Raw genomic sequence first — 17,785 nt, 5'->3', positions numbered from 1 at the left:
CTGGCTTTGCTCAGTGGGTTAAGGATCGATCCGGCATGGCCGTGAGCTGTGATGCAGGCTGCAGACGAGGCTCGGAGCTACAGCTCCAATTCGACCCCTAGCTTGGGAAATTCCCTATGCCACAGGTGCGGCCCTAAAAGACAAAAGACAAAAAAAAAAAGTCTAAGACACTCCAGAAACCTGAAATAGTCTATTTTTCTTCTGTAACAAACAAAAAGAAAAATCTAAATAAAAAAAAAACACAAAATGTTAGTATTTCTATATCCGGAATGGCCAATAAATGACTGCTGATTTCTGATTTTGTGTGTGTGTTGTGTGTGTGTGTCCCCAAAAAGGGGCAGAGGGATAATGAAATCAGACCTTTTTGGTGGTTTCAAATGTAAACTGTTTCACATATTCAAGGAAATAAACACACACAGGCACTGTGTGAACAGTTGAACCTGTTCCTTAGCACACAGAAAGAGGAGGGTTCTAGAATAATACCAATACAGAAGTGTATCAAAAATAGGACTTAACCGGCACATTATAAATCAACTGTACTTGAATTTAAAAAATAGGACTTAAATAAAATGTTTAAATATTTATATCTAATTTTAGCAGGAGTAGGTCTAAGTGGAATCATTCTAGGAATAAAAAGAGAAACATTAAAACATTTACTAATTTATTATTCAGAACATTAATAGAATGAAGAAGAAAAATATAGAACCATCTTGAGTGCTGCCTAAAAGATCCATTTAAGGAAAGTCAAAATTATCCCAACTGAAAATTCTCAAGCAAAATAAAATAGTTATTCTTAAACAAACAAACAAAAAAGATTGCAGAGTTCCCATTGTGGCTCAGCAGGTTAAGAACCCAACCAAGTGTCCATGAGGATGCAGGTTTGATCTGTGGCCTCGCTCAGGGGGTTAAAGTTCTGGCGTTGTCACAAGGTGCAGCATAGACTGCAGAGGCGGCTCAGATGCGGTGTTGCTGTGGCTGTGGTGTAAGGCCTCAGTTGCACCTCTGATTCAACCCCTAGCCTCGAAAGTATGCCATATGCCACAACTTTGGCCTTAAAAAAATGAAAAAAAAAAGGGAAAAAATAACCCTATTGATATTTAGCACTAATGACACTGCATGCCTAGAAAATCCAACCAAAACTATAGGAAAATGTCATTGCATATCTTTCAATATTGTTATAAGCTATAATGGAAAATGACTTTATATATATAAAACTGAATCACTTTACTATACTCCTGAAACTAATAACTATAAACTAAATCAACTATATGTCCAAAAAAAAAAAAAAAAAAAAAAAACCCAAACAGGAAAACAATCTTAAATGGTAGGAGCATTCAAGAAGGAGACTGTTGACATAATTAAAACACAAAACACAAAATTAGGGACTTCTTATAAGACTCTATAACCAGTTATAAATGCAAAGATGGAAAGATACCATCTATAATTTTCAAAGAAATATACAGTATCCCTGAGTAGATTAACAAGAAATGTGTCAGACCTCTTTAATAAAATGTTTACACCGAGGAAAATACAATGTGGGGGGAAAAAAAAAAAAGACAGCAACTCCTTTTTAATCTGTTGGTTCCTACACTTAGTCTTCCTTGGGCAGGGACTGGGGACAGCTTTGTCCTACACCCCCATGCCCTTCCTCTGAGGCTCACACCAGCGGGTGTCCCCCCACCTCCCGTGCTGGGTACCCTCTCCATCCCTGCTTCAACATACTCAAGCCACGTGATCCTCAATGCCTGTGGACATTCTCAGTAACCTCAGCATCACAAAGGTGATCCTCCGCCCTGTGGAAGGACTCCCATTTCCTTCACTCCACCTTCACCTTCTGGGGGTGGGCAGAATGTGGGGGTCCCAGAAGATTCCTGCTCTAATCCCGGAGAATATAATTATGATGAGATACCCCCTTTGAATATGGTACCTTCCATGGCAAGAAGGATTTTGCAGGTGTGATGAAGGTTACTAGTCAACTGTCCTTAAGGTAGGATGTCATTCTGGATCCTCTGGGTGGACTCAATGTCATCATGGGAACCCTTTTTTCTTTTTTTTTTTGGCTGCACCTGAGGCAGAAGTTCCTGGGCCAGGGATGGAACCTACAACACAGCAGCGACCCCAAGCACTGCAATGACAAGGTTAGATCCTTAACCCACTGAGCCGCCAGGGAACTCCTCACAGGAACCCTTAAAAGCAAGTGCAGGAGCTGAAGCCAGGCTGAAAAGAATGTAGAAAGGCACAAGTGCCATGGCTGGCTTTGAAGACGGAGGCAGGAACGTGGGTGACCCCAGCAAGTAAACAGGGACCTTGGTCCCGTGTTTCCAAGAAACTGGATTTTTCCAACAGCCTACATCTGGAAGCAGACTCCCCCGAAGCCTCTAGCTGAGAGCCCAGCCTGGCAGACACCTGGGTCTCTGCCTTTTGAGACAGAAAACCCAGCTGGACCCAACAGGACCACTGATGCATAAAACTGGGAGTAACACCCTTGGGAAATCTTATCCACTCTGCCGTTCCTTCCCACTCTGTCTTCATCAGAAACTGCACCAGATCCAAATGCCCACACTCTCACCACCAAGGCTCAGTCTAATTTCCCTCCCTCCTCCAGCACCCACCCCTCTTCTGCCTTGACAGAGCGAATTGCTCCATCACAGTGCTGTTGCCACGGAAGGGGGCTGTGTGGTGTCACTGAGCCTATTTCCTGGCTGTGTAGTTTCATCAACCACCCTGCAGCCCTCGAAGTTTCTGGGAACCACATATGGTTCTTTTTTAAAAAGCTTCTCTGAGTCCCCAGTGCGGCTCAGCTTAAGGACCTGACGTTGTCTCTGTGAGGATGAAGGTTGAATCCCTGGCCTCATTCAGTGGGTTAATAAGGATCTAGTGTTGCCGTGGCTATGGGTCAGGCCTGCAGCTGCAGCTCCAATTAGACCCCAAGCCTGGGAACGTCCATATGCCGCAGGTGCAGCCATAAAAAGGAAAAAAAAAAAAAGTTTTTCTGGAGTTCTCGCTGTGACACAGTGCGTTAAGGATCCAGTGTTGATGCAGCTGTGGTGCAGGCCACAGGTTCAGCTCAGATTTGATCCCTGACCCAGGAATTTCCATATGCCACGGGTACAGCCAAAAATGAACAAAAATGGTCTTCTGCCTAAAGTTACCACTGCAACTTTTCTCAGTAGTATCAAAGCACCTGACTAATACAATCATGTTTTACTATTATGCACCTTCAAAAGACTCCTTTTCCCTTTTGCAATTCCCTTCTTCATCAAACCGCTCTAAGAATTGTCTCCGGGAGTAGTCTCCATTTCCTTCAGCTCAGTCCTCAGGACTTTCCAATTTGGTTCCTGTCTTCACCACAGCCCTGAAACGCTGCTTCCCAGATGACCAGTTATCTCTGTCTCTGAATCAAAGGGCCAGGATCTCTCCATGGGGACCTGTCAACACCATTCAACAGGGCTGCACAGAAGCATCCCTGTCTCGAGGTACCACCTCTTCTCCCTGCACTGAAGCGTCCTTCTCTCCAGGCACCACCAACTCCTGCTGCTCCTTTGAACTCTCGGGCCACCTCTCAATCTCTTTTCCCAGATAATCCTCTGCCAGGCAACTATTAAACGTTGGAATTGCTCACGACTTCTATTTTCTCCCCCCACTGTCTCCCTAGGAGAGCTCCTCCACCTCCAGACCCTAACACCATCCAGACATGGTCCCCTCCTAATTAAACAGCTATGCCTAGGCCTAGCTTCACGAGACCCTTCAAGAACACTTCCACGAGACCCAGGTTTGCAGAGCCAATGCCTACTCTGCAGAGCCATTCAGACGTCACACAAGTTTCTCCAATGCCCCAAACTGAGCTGATGCTCTTGCCTCCTAACCTTGTTCTTTCCGCTTTTCCCATCTCAGTGCAGGGCGCCACCTTAAAGACAGGTGCTCCAACCAGGAACATTTGAGTCACTCTCGATTGCTTCATTCCCTTCACCCCTCCCACTCAATCTTTCAGGAAATCTGGTTCGCATCACTTGCTAAGCACCTCCCCAGTCTGTCCGTGTCTCTGGAGACCCAATCATCCTCACAGTCTGGGTCCCACTCATCACTTTTGTGGACCAAAGAGATACCACTGGTTTCTTTGCTTCCTCCCTTTCCTCCAATCCAGACTTCCTCAGTGTGAGCTAAGATCATCTCGCTTCCTGTTTAAAACTCTTCCCCGGCTTTCTGTTTTATTGTGAAGACAATCTAAAGTCCCTGGTCCAATGAACCTACGTGTTCTGAACGCTAGCTTGGTCCCCCAGGGGCTTTTCCAAGGTCAATGTCTTTTCCAGCCATCACCCCCTGTACTGGCTAAGAGCTGGCCACGCTGGCCAGCATTCAGTCCCTCTCACCACCCTCTTCCTTCACCCTGGACCCACCTCAAAGATCTGCTCAGCGTGACAGTTTTAAAAGGGGAGAAAAGGGGGTGGGGGGAAGAACCTCAGTGAATCACGGAGGCAGGAGGTTGGGTTCTGCATCCTTCTTCCTTGCCTGCAGGACCGCTAAAAGGGCCACTGGAGGTAGAAAGCTAGTTATTCTTTAATTGCTTAATACTTCATCCTTACTTCTTTTCATCTAGGAAAAGAATCAGCAGGTTAGGCCAGGGGTGGTGTACACGTCAGGAGTTAGGTTAAACTGCCCAGAGATCTCATTCCTATAATTAGGTTCTTTTAAGGTTAATGAGGAACAGTGGATTCCTGTTGTGGCTCATCAGGTAATGAACCTGACTAGTATCCATGAGGATTCGAGTTCGATCCCTGGTCTCATTCAGTGGGTTAGGGATCTGGTGTGGCCATGGGCTGTTGTGTAGGTCACAGACGTGGCTTAGATTCTGAGTTGCAGTGGCTGTGGTGTAGGCTCACAGCCCCTAACCTGGGAACTTCCATATACCACAGGTTTGGCTGTAAAAAGAAAAGAAAAAAAAAAAAAAAAAAGACAGGAGCCAGGACCAGCAAAGCCACCAAGGTTAGGGGTGAACAGAATTGGACAAACAGAAAAAAGGCAAAAGAGCTGCTTTCAATACTACTAGACTGTGGTCCAAAAATGTATTTATTTATTTATTTTTGCATTTTAGGGCCGCACTCTCGGCATATGGAGGTTCCCAGGCCAGGGGTTGAATTGGAGCAACAGCTGCTGGCCACAGCCACAGCAACGCAAGATTCAAGCCACGTCTGCAACCTACACCACAGCCCACGGCAATGCCAGATCCTTAACCCACTGAGCAAGGCCAGGGATCGAACCCGCAACCTCATGGTTCCTAGTTGGATTCATTTCTGCTGAGCCACAATGGGAACTCCTGTGTTCCAAAAAATTTACTGTCTTGTTTCCTCCTCAGGGAACTATTGACATTTCTTGTGGACACTTTCTTCTAAATGGCTTTGCACACTTGAAAAGATATGGTCTTGGGAATTCCCTGGTGGCTGTGCTCTTATTGTAAGACACATTTCTCCTGCTGTTCGTTCAAGTGACACCTTTGCATCTTCCACAATTCAGTTTAAACCACTATCACACAGGCTGTTTCAAACAAGCCTATCTCAAGCCCCTCCATCACCTCTCATTCTGCACCCAATGACCTTATCATTTCCTTCCACTTGTAATTACAGGCTTCCCTGTTTGTCGTCAGACCTCCCCACCAGTCTAAGAGTCCCATGAGATTGGAGACTGTTCCTAGAACACCCTAGATGCTTACTATCTTAAGATGTAAACCAGGGCCTTAATTGCGGTGGAGTAATGAACCTAAGGGCATGTGTTAAGTAAAGCTTAGTACATACCCACACTGCGTGAATATGTAGCCATTTAAGAGAATGATTTAGTTCCTGGTCCTACAAGAACATGTCAGAATCCAGAATATATTGTTGAAGGAAAAGAGCAGGTTGCCAAAGAGTGAATATGATAGGACTGGGACTTCCAGGCACTGCTTGGGAGAGTTGTTAAGCAACATAATACATAAATAAGGCCCTGCCACCTCTCTGGATGGACCACACATGTACACAGTAATCACGACCAGTCCCAGCCTGCAGCTATGCTGATGGGTGAATGTGCCAGGTGCTGGCCCAGATACCAAACCATTTGGCCTATAAGCTGACAGACCATTCTCAGTATTTCTTTTCAATTAGCTGCAGAGGCAATACTTACCTAAGACTTAATTTTTATTTAGAAGCATTTGTGTGTGTCTGTCTGTCCATGTGACTCCAGAAACCTCCCCCCCCAAGCATAAGTGGTATTTTCTCAGGTAATGGAATTTCAGGTACTATTCATCTTCAGCTTCAGGCTCGTCTGCACTGTCTAAAAATCCGAGTCCTTTTCTTTAGGAAACAGAGACACATCCAGTGATGGAGAAGTGGTTTGAATTCAGTGTAGGTTTTTTGGTTTGTTTGTTTTTTGGTTTTGGTTTTTTAGGGCCGTACCCTCGGCATATGAGGTTCCCAGGCTAGGGGTCCAATCGAAGCTACAGCTGCAGGCCTGCACCACAGCCACAGCAATGTGGGATCTGAGCTGCATCTTCAACCTGCACCATAGCTCACAGCAACACTGGATCCTCAACCCACTGAGTGAGGCCAGGAATCAAACCCTCAACCTCATGGTTCCTAGTCAGATTTGTTTCTGCTGCGCCCAAACAGGAACTTCTGAATTCAGTATAGGGAAGCTACTGATCACTAAGAGACATCAGTTGGTCCGTGTAAACCAGACGATTCATGGCCTGGGGCTCCCTCTGGTTTTCTCTCTCCTCCCTTCCCATACATTGGGGTACACTGGAGCTGGAAAGTGGGTGCAGGATTCCTGCTCTGCCCAAGATTCGTTCTTGCCTAACATGTACCTTTATGGGAACCATAAAACCTGCCAAGCAGGCAGCCAAGGGCCTTAAAAAAAAAACAAAAACAAACTGCCTCCGTTCTACCGCAATACTCCAAAATATGTTTCCAAGCACCCTGGCCCTCTTTTGTAAGAATGTAAAAAATATCAGCAAAACGTAAACATCTGTGCACACATGACTATAAATAAAAACTTCACCCTTTCTTTTTCTTTTTTGGCCACTCCGAAGCATATGGAGTTCCCGGACCAGGGATCAGATCCAAGCGGAAGTTTGGACCTAAGCTGCAGCAACACCAGATCCTTAACCCACTGTGCCAGGCCAGGGATTGAACCTGTGTCCCACTGCTCCCAAGACACCTCAGATCCAAGTGAACCACAGAGGGAACTCCCCATATCGTCACCATTTTAAAAGGATAATTTGCATTTCTTGCCATGTGTTAGAATATCCGTAATTTTGGACGCCCCACACTGAGGCGAGTGGGACTCAGGGTGGTATCAGCTCCATTTTCCAGATAGAAAAACTGAGCTTACTTTGTAAGTGAGCGAACCAGGCTCCCTTCTTAGACACCGTTATTGCAAAAGGCCTCCTCCACCTTCCACCCTGCTTGCATCCAAGAGATACCAAATATTAATTACAGGAAAACGGGCATAAAATAAAACACACACAAATGGAAAAAGTCAAAATCCAAAAGAAGCAAATTCTATCTTTGAGCCCATAAAAGGAAGATAAAAATGATGAATACCACAATTAGGATGAAGAAGGAGAAAGATCTATTTCATAATCACCAGCCTTCCTGGGTCTGGGGGAAAAGGTTTCTTTTCAAGACACATGTCAGAACAGCCCTGTGAGTTCATGTTCAGACCCCTTACAGCTTAGGTCTCCTCTCCAATGTGAGGTCTTCGATTACAGCATCTGCCAAAACGCATGCAGATGAGGTTCTCATGCGTGAATGAGTATTTCTAAAATACTGAGATAGTTTCATCAGAGACCAAAACAATCTGGAAAATAATCACAAACAGGAACATAAAGAGATACCAGATTTTCCTATTCAAATAATAAGTCAGCTTTTATGACAGTCATTCAATTTGATCCAAGAATAGCGCTTGGCTAATTAGACAGGAGTCAGTTTAATAACCAGCTGACATTAATACGAATAGACATGGATTACATGCTAAATTGGTTACGACTGCAAAAGATCGGTAAAAGCGGGTTCATTATTGGATGAAATTGGAGGGATCCTAAGTTCACTTCTTGGCTACCTTTAAAATTCCTGGCAGTGAAAGTGTCACTGAACCTTCATATATTCATGCCTTCCTTCAGTGGACGTATAGTTACTGAAGACCTACTAAGTGTCAGCCACTTAGAGTTTTTTGGTAGTGACACAGATGTTTTATTTCCACAGGGGACAAGGATCTGGGAGCTTGACGAGCACACAGAGCAGCCGGCGACCACTAACTTCTCGGTCATCATCCTTCACTGAAATGATCAGAAGCAGAAGAGATAACAAGAGGCAGAGGTTCGCAAATCCAGTCTCTGCATTGAAGAGCTTGGGCAAATCAAGCCTGGCTCTTGACCACCAAGCCATTTCTAGCTATAATTCTGAAGGCTCTATCTGCGGAGCCTCGGAAAGTTCGCCCTGTTATCAGTTTGAGAAATGAAGGAGAGGACCTTTCAGCCAACAGGAAGAATGAAAGGAATCAGGCCAAAAACTCAAGATAAGAAGACATGTGTGTTTATGTATTTTTCCAAGATGGTGGGTTCAGGCCAACCTGCCACCTTGGAATTGGAGTCTTCAGTGCATGAGGACTGTCCTGGTGAATGTTTGCCCTTGTGTACACACACTGCAGCGGTGTTCACGGGGCACGAGGAAGAGCATGTTGTTTTCATTCCTTAGGAGCTACTGGAAGTCACATAACAGCCCCTCCTCTGCCGACTACACAGCCCCTGCCTTGCTGGAGAAAGTCTTCAAGTGGAACAAAAACATAGGTTCATTCCCAAAGTGCTTTCTTGGACTATAAATAAATTCCTTAAAGATGGGAGTTCCCATTGTGGCTCAGCAGGTTACGAACCCAACTAGTGTCCATGAAGATGTGGGTTCAATCCCTGGCCTCACTCAGTGGGTTAAGGATCTGGCGTTGCCACAAGTAGGTCACAGACGTGCTCAGATCTGGTGTTGCTGGGGTTGTGGTGTAGGCCAACAACTGCAGCTCCGATTTGACCCCTAGCCTGGGAACGTCCATAGGCCACAGGTGTGGCCCTAAAGAGCAAAAAGCAAAAAAAAAAAAGAAGAAAGAACAGGAGCCAGAGAGGAGAGTTGCCTCTAGTTTCACCTTTCATTACAAAATAACTGGGTAAATAAAATAGGTTTAAAAAAATCCTAATATCATGTAGACCTTAACTTAGATGCTAGATAGGGTCCCTAGCTCTTGAGACCTAGAGAGAATCAGTTCAGGCCAATTCCACCAGATATTAAGGTACAACTCCATCCTAAAGAAAGGTGTGTGTGTGTGTGTGTGTGTGTGTGTGTGTGTGTACCATACAGGCACAGCAACGTGGGATCCAAGCGGTGTCTGCGACCTACACACCACAGCTCAGGGCATCGCCGAATCCTTAACCCACTGAGCAAGGCCAGAGACCCAAGAAATGGCAAAAAGACAAAAAAAAAAAAACCATTACTATGATTATCACTTATTTAATTCTCTATTTTCCTCTGAGTCTGGCATGTTTTTGTTTTGTTCGGTATTTGTTTTTCCTTTTTAGGGCCGCACCTGTGGCATGTGGAAATTCTTGGCTAGGGGTCAAATTGGAGCTGCAGCTGCAGGACTACACCATAGCCATGGCAACACCGAATTCGAGCCACATCTGCAAGCTACATCACAGCTTGTGGCAACACCCAGATCCTTAACCCACTGAGTGAGGCCAGGGATCGAACCTGCATCCTCATGGACACTATGTCGGATTCCGAACTCACTGAGCTACAACAAGAACTCCTGGGCATGTTTTTTGAAATTATCAAAAAGGAAGTGCTGCTCACCTAAAATATTCATGAGCGTGATACACAGTATTTGCAGGCTGAGGCTGGAGGTAGGAAGGAATTCCAAGGTTACCTGGGAGCAGACAGTCCCAGTGATACCCCAGGCCACTCCTGCTCTCAGAATGACTCCCCCTAAAGCCCCTCTTAGGCTTTCCTCCATGAAGAGCCTCCTTCCTCTCCTGCTTCCTCTCTCCTCTCATCTCTTCCCTCTCCTCTCACTCCCAATCTCTCTCATCTCTGAGATCTTGGCCACAGGAGAAACCAGCTCCTTCAATTGCCTGAATGCTTTTCAAGAGTTTGCCCCACCCCCAAGGATCACTCTCCCCCTACCAGGAATTCAAGGGCCAGTTGTTGGAAACAACGCATTTCGACCTCATTGTAAGTATGAACAAAGCTCTTTCCCTCCACTGCTTCCTTGGCATCTCCATCCAACAACCCTGTCAGGTCAGTGGGGATCAAGGATGCCCCTGGACAGGTAAGGGAGCCAAAGGCGGGGAGTCCAAGGGGCTGACTCTGGTGTGGCAGAACTATGGCATGAACTCAGGCCTCTGCATGCAAATCTGGTCTTGGTTTCCACTCTGGAACACTGACCCATAGATTCTACATATATCAAGGTCAGATTGGGCCACCAGATTCTCTAAGTAGAATGTTCGTATTTCATTGGAGGTAGACCAGAAATCCATTCGACTCAAAATATACTGCTGTTCGTAGGGATGCACCTGTGGCATATGGAAGTTCCCAGCCTAAGGGTGGAATTGGAGCTCCATCTTTCACCTACATCACAGCCACAGCAACACCAGATCCTTAACCCACTGAGCGAGGCCAGGGATCAAACCCGCATCCCCACAGATACAATGTTGGATTCTTAACCCAATGAGCCACAATGGGAACTCCAGGGGATCCTTTTTTAAAATCAAAATTGTATCTATGTAAGGTATACAATGTGACGATTTGACATACAGAGTAAAATGATCACTGCTGTCCAGGTAATTAACCTGCCTTCTCTTGACACAGGTTCCATTTAGAGGGCACTGAGACCACCTGAAGTCCACCCTCCTGGTAAATTTCCAGTATTCGCTACAGTGTTATGACCACAGCCCATATCCTCTCTAGACTCATCCATCCTATCCAACAGCAACTTTGCAGCCTGTGACCAACTAGCATCTCTCCATCACCCACCCCCAGGATGGGTCATGGGGTCGGGGAACCAGCCATGAGAAGGAGGGACGAGGTCAAACAGGACAAATAGAAACCTATCTATGAACTACATGTGAAAGGAAGAGGCAAAGGCAGTTTGAAGATTTTTCTCAGAAGTTATTTGAATAAATGAATCATGATATCACATATGTGGAATCTGTATTTTTAAAAAAAGGATACAAAGAACTTATTTGAAGAACAAAAACATATTCACAGACTTTGAAAAACTTTTAGTTACCAAAGGGGACAGGTGAGGAGGAGGGATGGACTGGGGGTTTGTGATTGGCATGTGCACACTGTGATATATGGAATGACTGGCCAACAGGGTCCTGCTGTAGAGCACAGGGAACTCTACCCAATACGCTGTGATCATCTATATGGAAAAAGAATCTGAAAGAGAATGGATGTGTGTACATGCATAACTGAGTCATTCTGTTATACAGTAGAAATTATCACAACCTTGTAAGTCAACTCTACTTCAATAAATTTAAAAGACACACACACATAAATACATACCAAAAAAAAAAAAAAAAAAAAAAAAAGGAGGCAGGGGCTCTGCTAACAGCTTTATTCTAAACATGAGCATGTGAGAAGTTCCCGTTGTGGCTCAGCAGGTTACAAACCTGACTAGTATCCATGAGGATGCAGGTTCAATCCCTGGCCTCGCTCAGAGGGTTAAGGATCCAGCATTGCCATGAGCTGTGGTGTAGGTCAAAGATGTGGCTTGGATCTAGCATTGCTGGGGCTGGGGCGTAGGCTGGCAGCTGTAGCTCCAATTTGATCCCTAGCCTGGGAACCTCCATATGCCACAGGTGTGGCCATAAAAAGCAAAATAAATAAATAAATAGATAAGCGAGCATGTGATGAAATATGAAAAATTTGAGGACCACAATATGGTCATTATTTGGCAGCCCATCAGGCAATTGACTATCTCACAGCAATGAATGTTAATGCCTGGAGGTAACGATGGAGAACTTCTCTCCCTTTGCGCTTATGCTAAGCTCTTTGCATGCCTGACCTCCTTAAATCCCTACTGGAATTCTGAAAGAAGCAGGACCCCACGGTTCTTCCCCTCCTTGGCCTGTACCTGCCTTTTGTCAGTGGAAAAAACTTGAGTCAAAGAATACGTTTAATCAGAAAAGAGAGAAAATGCAGAAGTAATGGAAAACAGTCAACAGAGACCAAATAATAATAGTTTCATCCATCAGCCAAGTCAGGGACCTTTAGTTCCTCCTCCAGGGCTAGAGGTCATCTTGAGCCACGTCCTGTGAGCTGTCTTGTAGATACTGAAACCCCCACCGGTAAGTGGAAGAAGTTAACTATGTGATGACCAGACTGTAGCAGGACCTAAGCTGCCACAATTCTAAGAACTGGCCTCAGAGAAATGGGAACACACCGGCCCTGGAACTGAAGACGAACTGAACTTAAAACAGTCAAGGTGACACTGATCAGACTGATAGGGATGGAGTGGGACAGTTACACAGGCAGTTATAAAAGTCCCCATAGGGGACCACAGATAGAGAGAGAAACCTAGGGAACTTTGGGGGACCACAGTAAATTAATAATGGCTCAATAAAGCCATCAGGATGAAGCAGGCTTGTCTCAAATAAAAGCACGAGATACACCTCAGGTCACTACCCTTAGGACCAAGGGCAGGAGTTTAAGGACAGCTCTTCTGCTGATTTAAATAAGCACCTTGACAGGCCTAGTTTCACCTTATAGGGTCAAATACTCTTTTAGTGGATACCGAGGAGGAGCTACTACTGAAGAAAGAGAAAAAGAGGAGTTCCCGTTGTGGCTCAGTGGTTAAAGAATCATGAGGTTAATCAACCATGAGGTTGCCGGTTCGATCCCTGGCCTTGCTCAGTGGGTTAAGGATCTGGTGTTGCCATGAGCTGTGGTGTAGGTCACAGACTCGGCTCGGATCCAGCGTTGCTGTGGCTCTGGCGTAGGCTGGTGACTACAGCTCCAATTTGACCCCTAGCCTGGGAACCTCCATATGCTACAGGAGGGGCCCTAGAGAAGGCAAAAGACAAAAAAAAAAAAAAAAAAAGAAAGATAGCAACAATAACAACAACAACCAAAAAAAAAAAGACAAAAGACAAAAAAAAAAAAAAAAGAAAGAGAAAGAGGTGGTCTTCTCCCACTCCTCCTCCCAGCTTGCATCTCTCACAAGCATCCTCTCTTTTTAATACATTTATTTCTTGCCTATCACTTTGTCTCTCACTGAATTCCTTCTGCGGAGGCAAAAAGACCTGAACCTCAGTAACTCCAGATACCTGGTGAATCTAATTTAAAAGCCGTGGGTTCAAGTCCCAGTCTAGGTTTAGGCTGGGTTCAAGTCCCAAATCTGTGTTCTGGCTGAGTGTGAGTCATAAGGGCTGTCAGTTTCACGACCACCATGGGACCAACTTCAAGATGACTGTCAGAGCTGACTGTGCTGTTTGTTCCACACGTAGCCCCCTCCCTCTGCCTATAAAAGCTCTTACCCACTGGTTATCAGTTGGGGGGAGCTGGCCTTTGGACAGATGTCCACCCTCCGCCTCGATGCTGGCCTCTCAAATAAGTCAAACCTTCCTTCCCACCAAACTTGCCTCTTTATTGGCTTTTAGAGCAGCCAGCAGACAGACCCTACTTTCGATACCAATCCTACAAAATAAATACTATTACGTGTATCCCCATTCTCACCTGAAGAGACTGAAGTGTGAAGAAACAATGTAACTTGCCCAATGGTATAAAGTTAACAATAGTAGAGTCTAGTCTTTCTTGGCCCCCAATTCATGCTTTTAAATGGTCAAGGATGACTGAGAACTCCGGAACACTGGAGAAAAAACATCAACAGCTGTACCAATACTGCCTTATTTTTCCTCTACCTGGTTATAAGCAAAGAGCAGAATTTGCAAGATACAACTTGATGCGATCTTAGCTTTACGGTTTATCGAATCGTGTCCTCGGTCATTTCTGTCCTTCCTAATTTTGGGTTGTTGGAACATACATTCTGAGCAGGTACCACCAAGGAAGCACTTCTTGTTTCCTATGTTGGCATTTTGCTAAATTGCATTTTAAAACAGTCCTTGCTGTAGACGGAGACATTCTTAACCAATGCATTAGAACAAGACTCGAGTGTAAAAAGGTATCTGAGGAAGTTTGTCCCTGGAAGAAAAAAGCTCATTTTTAACACCCCCTCACCTCAATTAAGAGTATTCTGAGCTAACAGATGCAAAGTGCCTGGAATTATGTTTTTAATGTGAATATGGAAACTGAGAAAGCACATCCATTGAAAAATAAAATATGTATAAGCGGCCTGCTACATTCACTAAGTGATTAAAAACGTAATCTTCCTGAAGAAATGTGCCACATATTTGTTTATATTAATGTTAATAACTTGCTAACTAATGATAAATGTATGATAATTTATTCTAAGTGAAATGAAGTGTGCCCTCAAGACAGACTCTGTAAATGAAAGCTTATGCTCACCCGGGTTTAGAGCAAGCACATTAATAACTATATTCTTTTACTGCAGTGAAAATGACTGTATGCAAATTATATGCAAAGGTACCCACAGACGCCAAATAATGGCAAAGTTGGGGGTCCTGGGAAGCAGAAATGACTGCAAAGGCTCTGTGAAATGATCTTGGCCTCTTTGCAAGGCAGAGGAATTTTCTTGAGCCGCTTCTTTGGGCATATTTAAGAGTCAGGATTCTCCGTCTTGGCTTCTCCCTCCATAAATAGCATTAATAAAAGCCACCTAATGTTATATTGCATGCATTTAGAAATCATTAAGCCAAACGATTTCTGTGCACTTAGAAATTATACAATTATCTGTATAAATAATGGTAACAATTCTCATGTATCCATGCAGATAAATCTCAAACCATCTATCACCATTCACAACAGCCTTGCCTCCCCTCCCAACATCATAGCGATCATCTAGGATATTGGTACCATACGATGCTCAGATTAAACCCATGGGGTTGTTTGCGGCAGGCAGACGTGGTGGCTGAGCAGCCCAAAGACCTTTATCTTTTCTTTTTGGTTGGAGGAAGGAAGGAAGGGAGAGAAAGAGGGGGAGGGGAGGAGGAAGGGAAGGAAAGAGGGAAGGAGGAGGGAGGAAGGGAGGACAGAGGGAAGGAGGAGGGAGGGAAGGGAAGGGGAGAAGGTGGGAAGAATGCGAGCACTCACGCTATTGCATCAAACCCCATTCAACACTCCAGCTAAAACCCCAGGCTCTAAGCGTGTCTCCTTGACGGGTTGTATCTCATTTCTTACTTGTGAAAAAGAACCTGGAGTGTGATCTAAATAAGCTCCATGCTTCTCAGGGGCAGAGTGGTCCAGAGGTCGGGCTCCATTACCTGGGGGGCACCTGCATTTCCAACTGCAAATCTGGGGTGATAAGAGTGTCTGTGCCATGCGGTTATTGGATGGAGTGAAAGAAGAGACAGAGAAGGAGACACATGTCTTCTAGAACCACACGTGGAATATAGACAGTATTTTATCAGGGTTAGTTATTATAATTACAAAGGTCTTCACAAAAACTGAAACCTGAGTGCTTTTAATCAACATTTTCAGTAGGTGGTGACAGAAGAGTCAACTTCATTGGACATCAGCTAGAAGTGACTTTTACTGCTACTTTAATCTCTAAGTACCTAAGAAAGAATTCACATGTCCAAATGGTCTTACTCTCTCTCTCTCTCTCTCTCCCCCTCCCTCCCTCATTTTTTCCCCACTGCTTCCGCCCAGCCTCACACTGTGAGTCAACTCCATTCACAAGGAGCCCCTTGCTACCTTGACCTTGGAGAGCTCAAGGTCAAGGAAGACATAAGAGGGACTTGTATGTGATTTGCAAAAAAAAAAAAAAAAAAAAAAAAAAAAAGTGATGATCGAGCCCTTTATGGGAAAACTTTGTGGACCCCTGCACTAAACCCTGGGGAGCCTGTTTCCTCATGAAAACAGGAATTAAATCTGCCCAATTTTGGTCACAGAATCAAGCCAGATGACATCGATGAAAGCGTTGTGTGGCTTACCCAACACCTCCTCCTTCGGGATCTGCATATTCCATATATTCGCGCCCTGCGATACAAACAGCTGATGAGACAGGTTCAGAAGCAGCCAAGTCTGCAGCCATGGTGTGTTCAGGTCTGCCTGTCACCATTGCCTCCAAACCCTGCCACGATCCTGCAGATGGCTTCCTTTATTGACTTGCCACATCTCCTGGTCCCGGAAGTCCATCCTTGGTGATGCCACCAAAGAGCCCACTCCACCTGTTGGCGAGCTTCTCTCTATGTGCTTCGGCTCTTCCATTGCACTTCTACCTTACCAAGGACTAGAAAGCTCCCCTGATGCTTTCTTCCCTTTCACATCTACCCCGACTCCAGCTGGGAACTGGCAGAAAATTGCCCTCAATACACAAGATGCCACACACTAATGTCCCTTGCAAATTTCAAGGCTCTTGCAGATTTCCAGACTTTATTCTTCAAAATTCTCGTGCCTTAGTTTAGGCTGTCCTCTGTGTTAGGTGTACGTTGACCCCTGAGACACCTCCCTAATTAAAGCCAACCTAGGAGTTCCTGCTGTGGTGCAATAGGTTAAGAATCCAATTGCAATGGCTAGGGGCACTTCAGAGGCACAGGTTCAATCCCTGGCCTGGCACAGTGGGTTAAAGGATCCGATGTTGCTGCAGCTGCAACTTGGATTCAGTCCCTGGCCTGGGAACAACCATATGCCACAGGTACAGCCACAAAAAAAAATTAACAATAAAAAAGCCTACCTAGAGTTTCTTTATGAAATTTGCAATTGAATTCTTTTAATTTTTTTTTTTTTTGGCTTTTTAAGGCCACACCCACGGCATATGGAGGTTCCCAGGCTAGGGGTCAAATCAGAGCTACAGCTGCCGGCCTACACCACAGCCACAGCAACGCCAGATCCAAGCCTCATCTTTGACCTACATCACAACTCATGGCAAGGCCGGATCCTTAACCCACTGAGTGAGGCCAGGGATGGAACCCTCAACCTCATGGTTCCTAGTCGGATTCGTTTCCACTATGCCACAATGGGAACTCCCTGAATTCTTTTTAATACAAACCATTAGTAAAACACGCCCCTTCACACACAAAGCTATTCTCTCACCTCACCATTAAAGGATGTTCTGTTTGATTCATTTATATATCTTAATGTTAATGGTAATTAGTGTTTTTAAAATAATTTTTTATTAAAGTATAGTTGATTTTCAATGTGGCACCACTTTCTGCTGTACAGCAAAGTGACCCAGTCATACATGTATATACATTCTTTTTCTCATATTAGCTTCCATCATATTCTCTCCCGAGACTGGATATAGCTCCCTGCGCTGTACAGCAGGACCTCCTTGCTTATCCATTCTAAATGGAATAGTCTGCATCTACTAACCCCCACTCCAAACCCATCCCACCTCCTCCCCGCTTCCCCTTGGCAACCACAAGTCTCTTCTCCACTTCTGTGAGTCTGCTTCTGCATTTTAGTGCTTCTTATGGAGAATAAAATGATGCCAATGACAAGTCCACAGCCCAGCCCCACAGATACCTTCCTTACACACAGCTTCTAATTCCCACCCTCTCCCCTCAGGCAACACATCAAATCATTGTGGGTGTGTCTTAGAGAAATATACACTTCACAGCCAAATACAAAAACTACGTCTGTGGATCCCCACTGGTGTCTCCAAATGCCCACATCCCTAAAAATAATGC

General features: G+C 44.9%; 1 protein-coding gene across 3 annotated transcripts in view; it reads right to left on the bottom strand.

Moving 5' to 3' along the window:
- Positions 1-17,785, bottom strand: part of TMEM132D (transmembrane protein 132D) — a 771,513-nt gene that overhangs the window by 677,043 nt on the left and 76,685 nt on the right. Inside the window, exon 1 of one of the 3 annotated variants that reach the window (XM_084994330.1) lies at positions 16,088-16,447. The exons of the other annotated variants lie outside the window; for them this stretch is intronic. Coding sequence (XP_084850456.1) covers positions 16,088-16,115 — 28 coding nt within the window. The 5' untranslated portion in view covers positions 16,116-16,447. Of the gene's footprint in view, positions 1-16,087; positions 16,448-17,785 lie in introns of those variants that run through there. 3 annotated transcript variants of the gene reach the window in all.

This window comes from Sus scrofa, chromosome 14 (genome assembly GCF_054392235.1).
Source record: "Sus scrofa isolate SSC_HxYL_T2T_F1_AM1 chromosome 14, Sscrofa_HxYL_maternal_Yorkshire_Landrace_v2.0, whole genome shotgun sequence".
Taxonomy (NCBI): domain Eukaryota; kingdom Metazoa; phylum Chordata; class Mammalia; order Artiodactyla; family Suidae; genus Sus; species Sus scrofa.
This window is presented reverse-complemented; position numbering and strand designations above follow the sequence as displayed.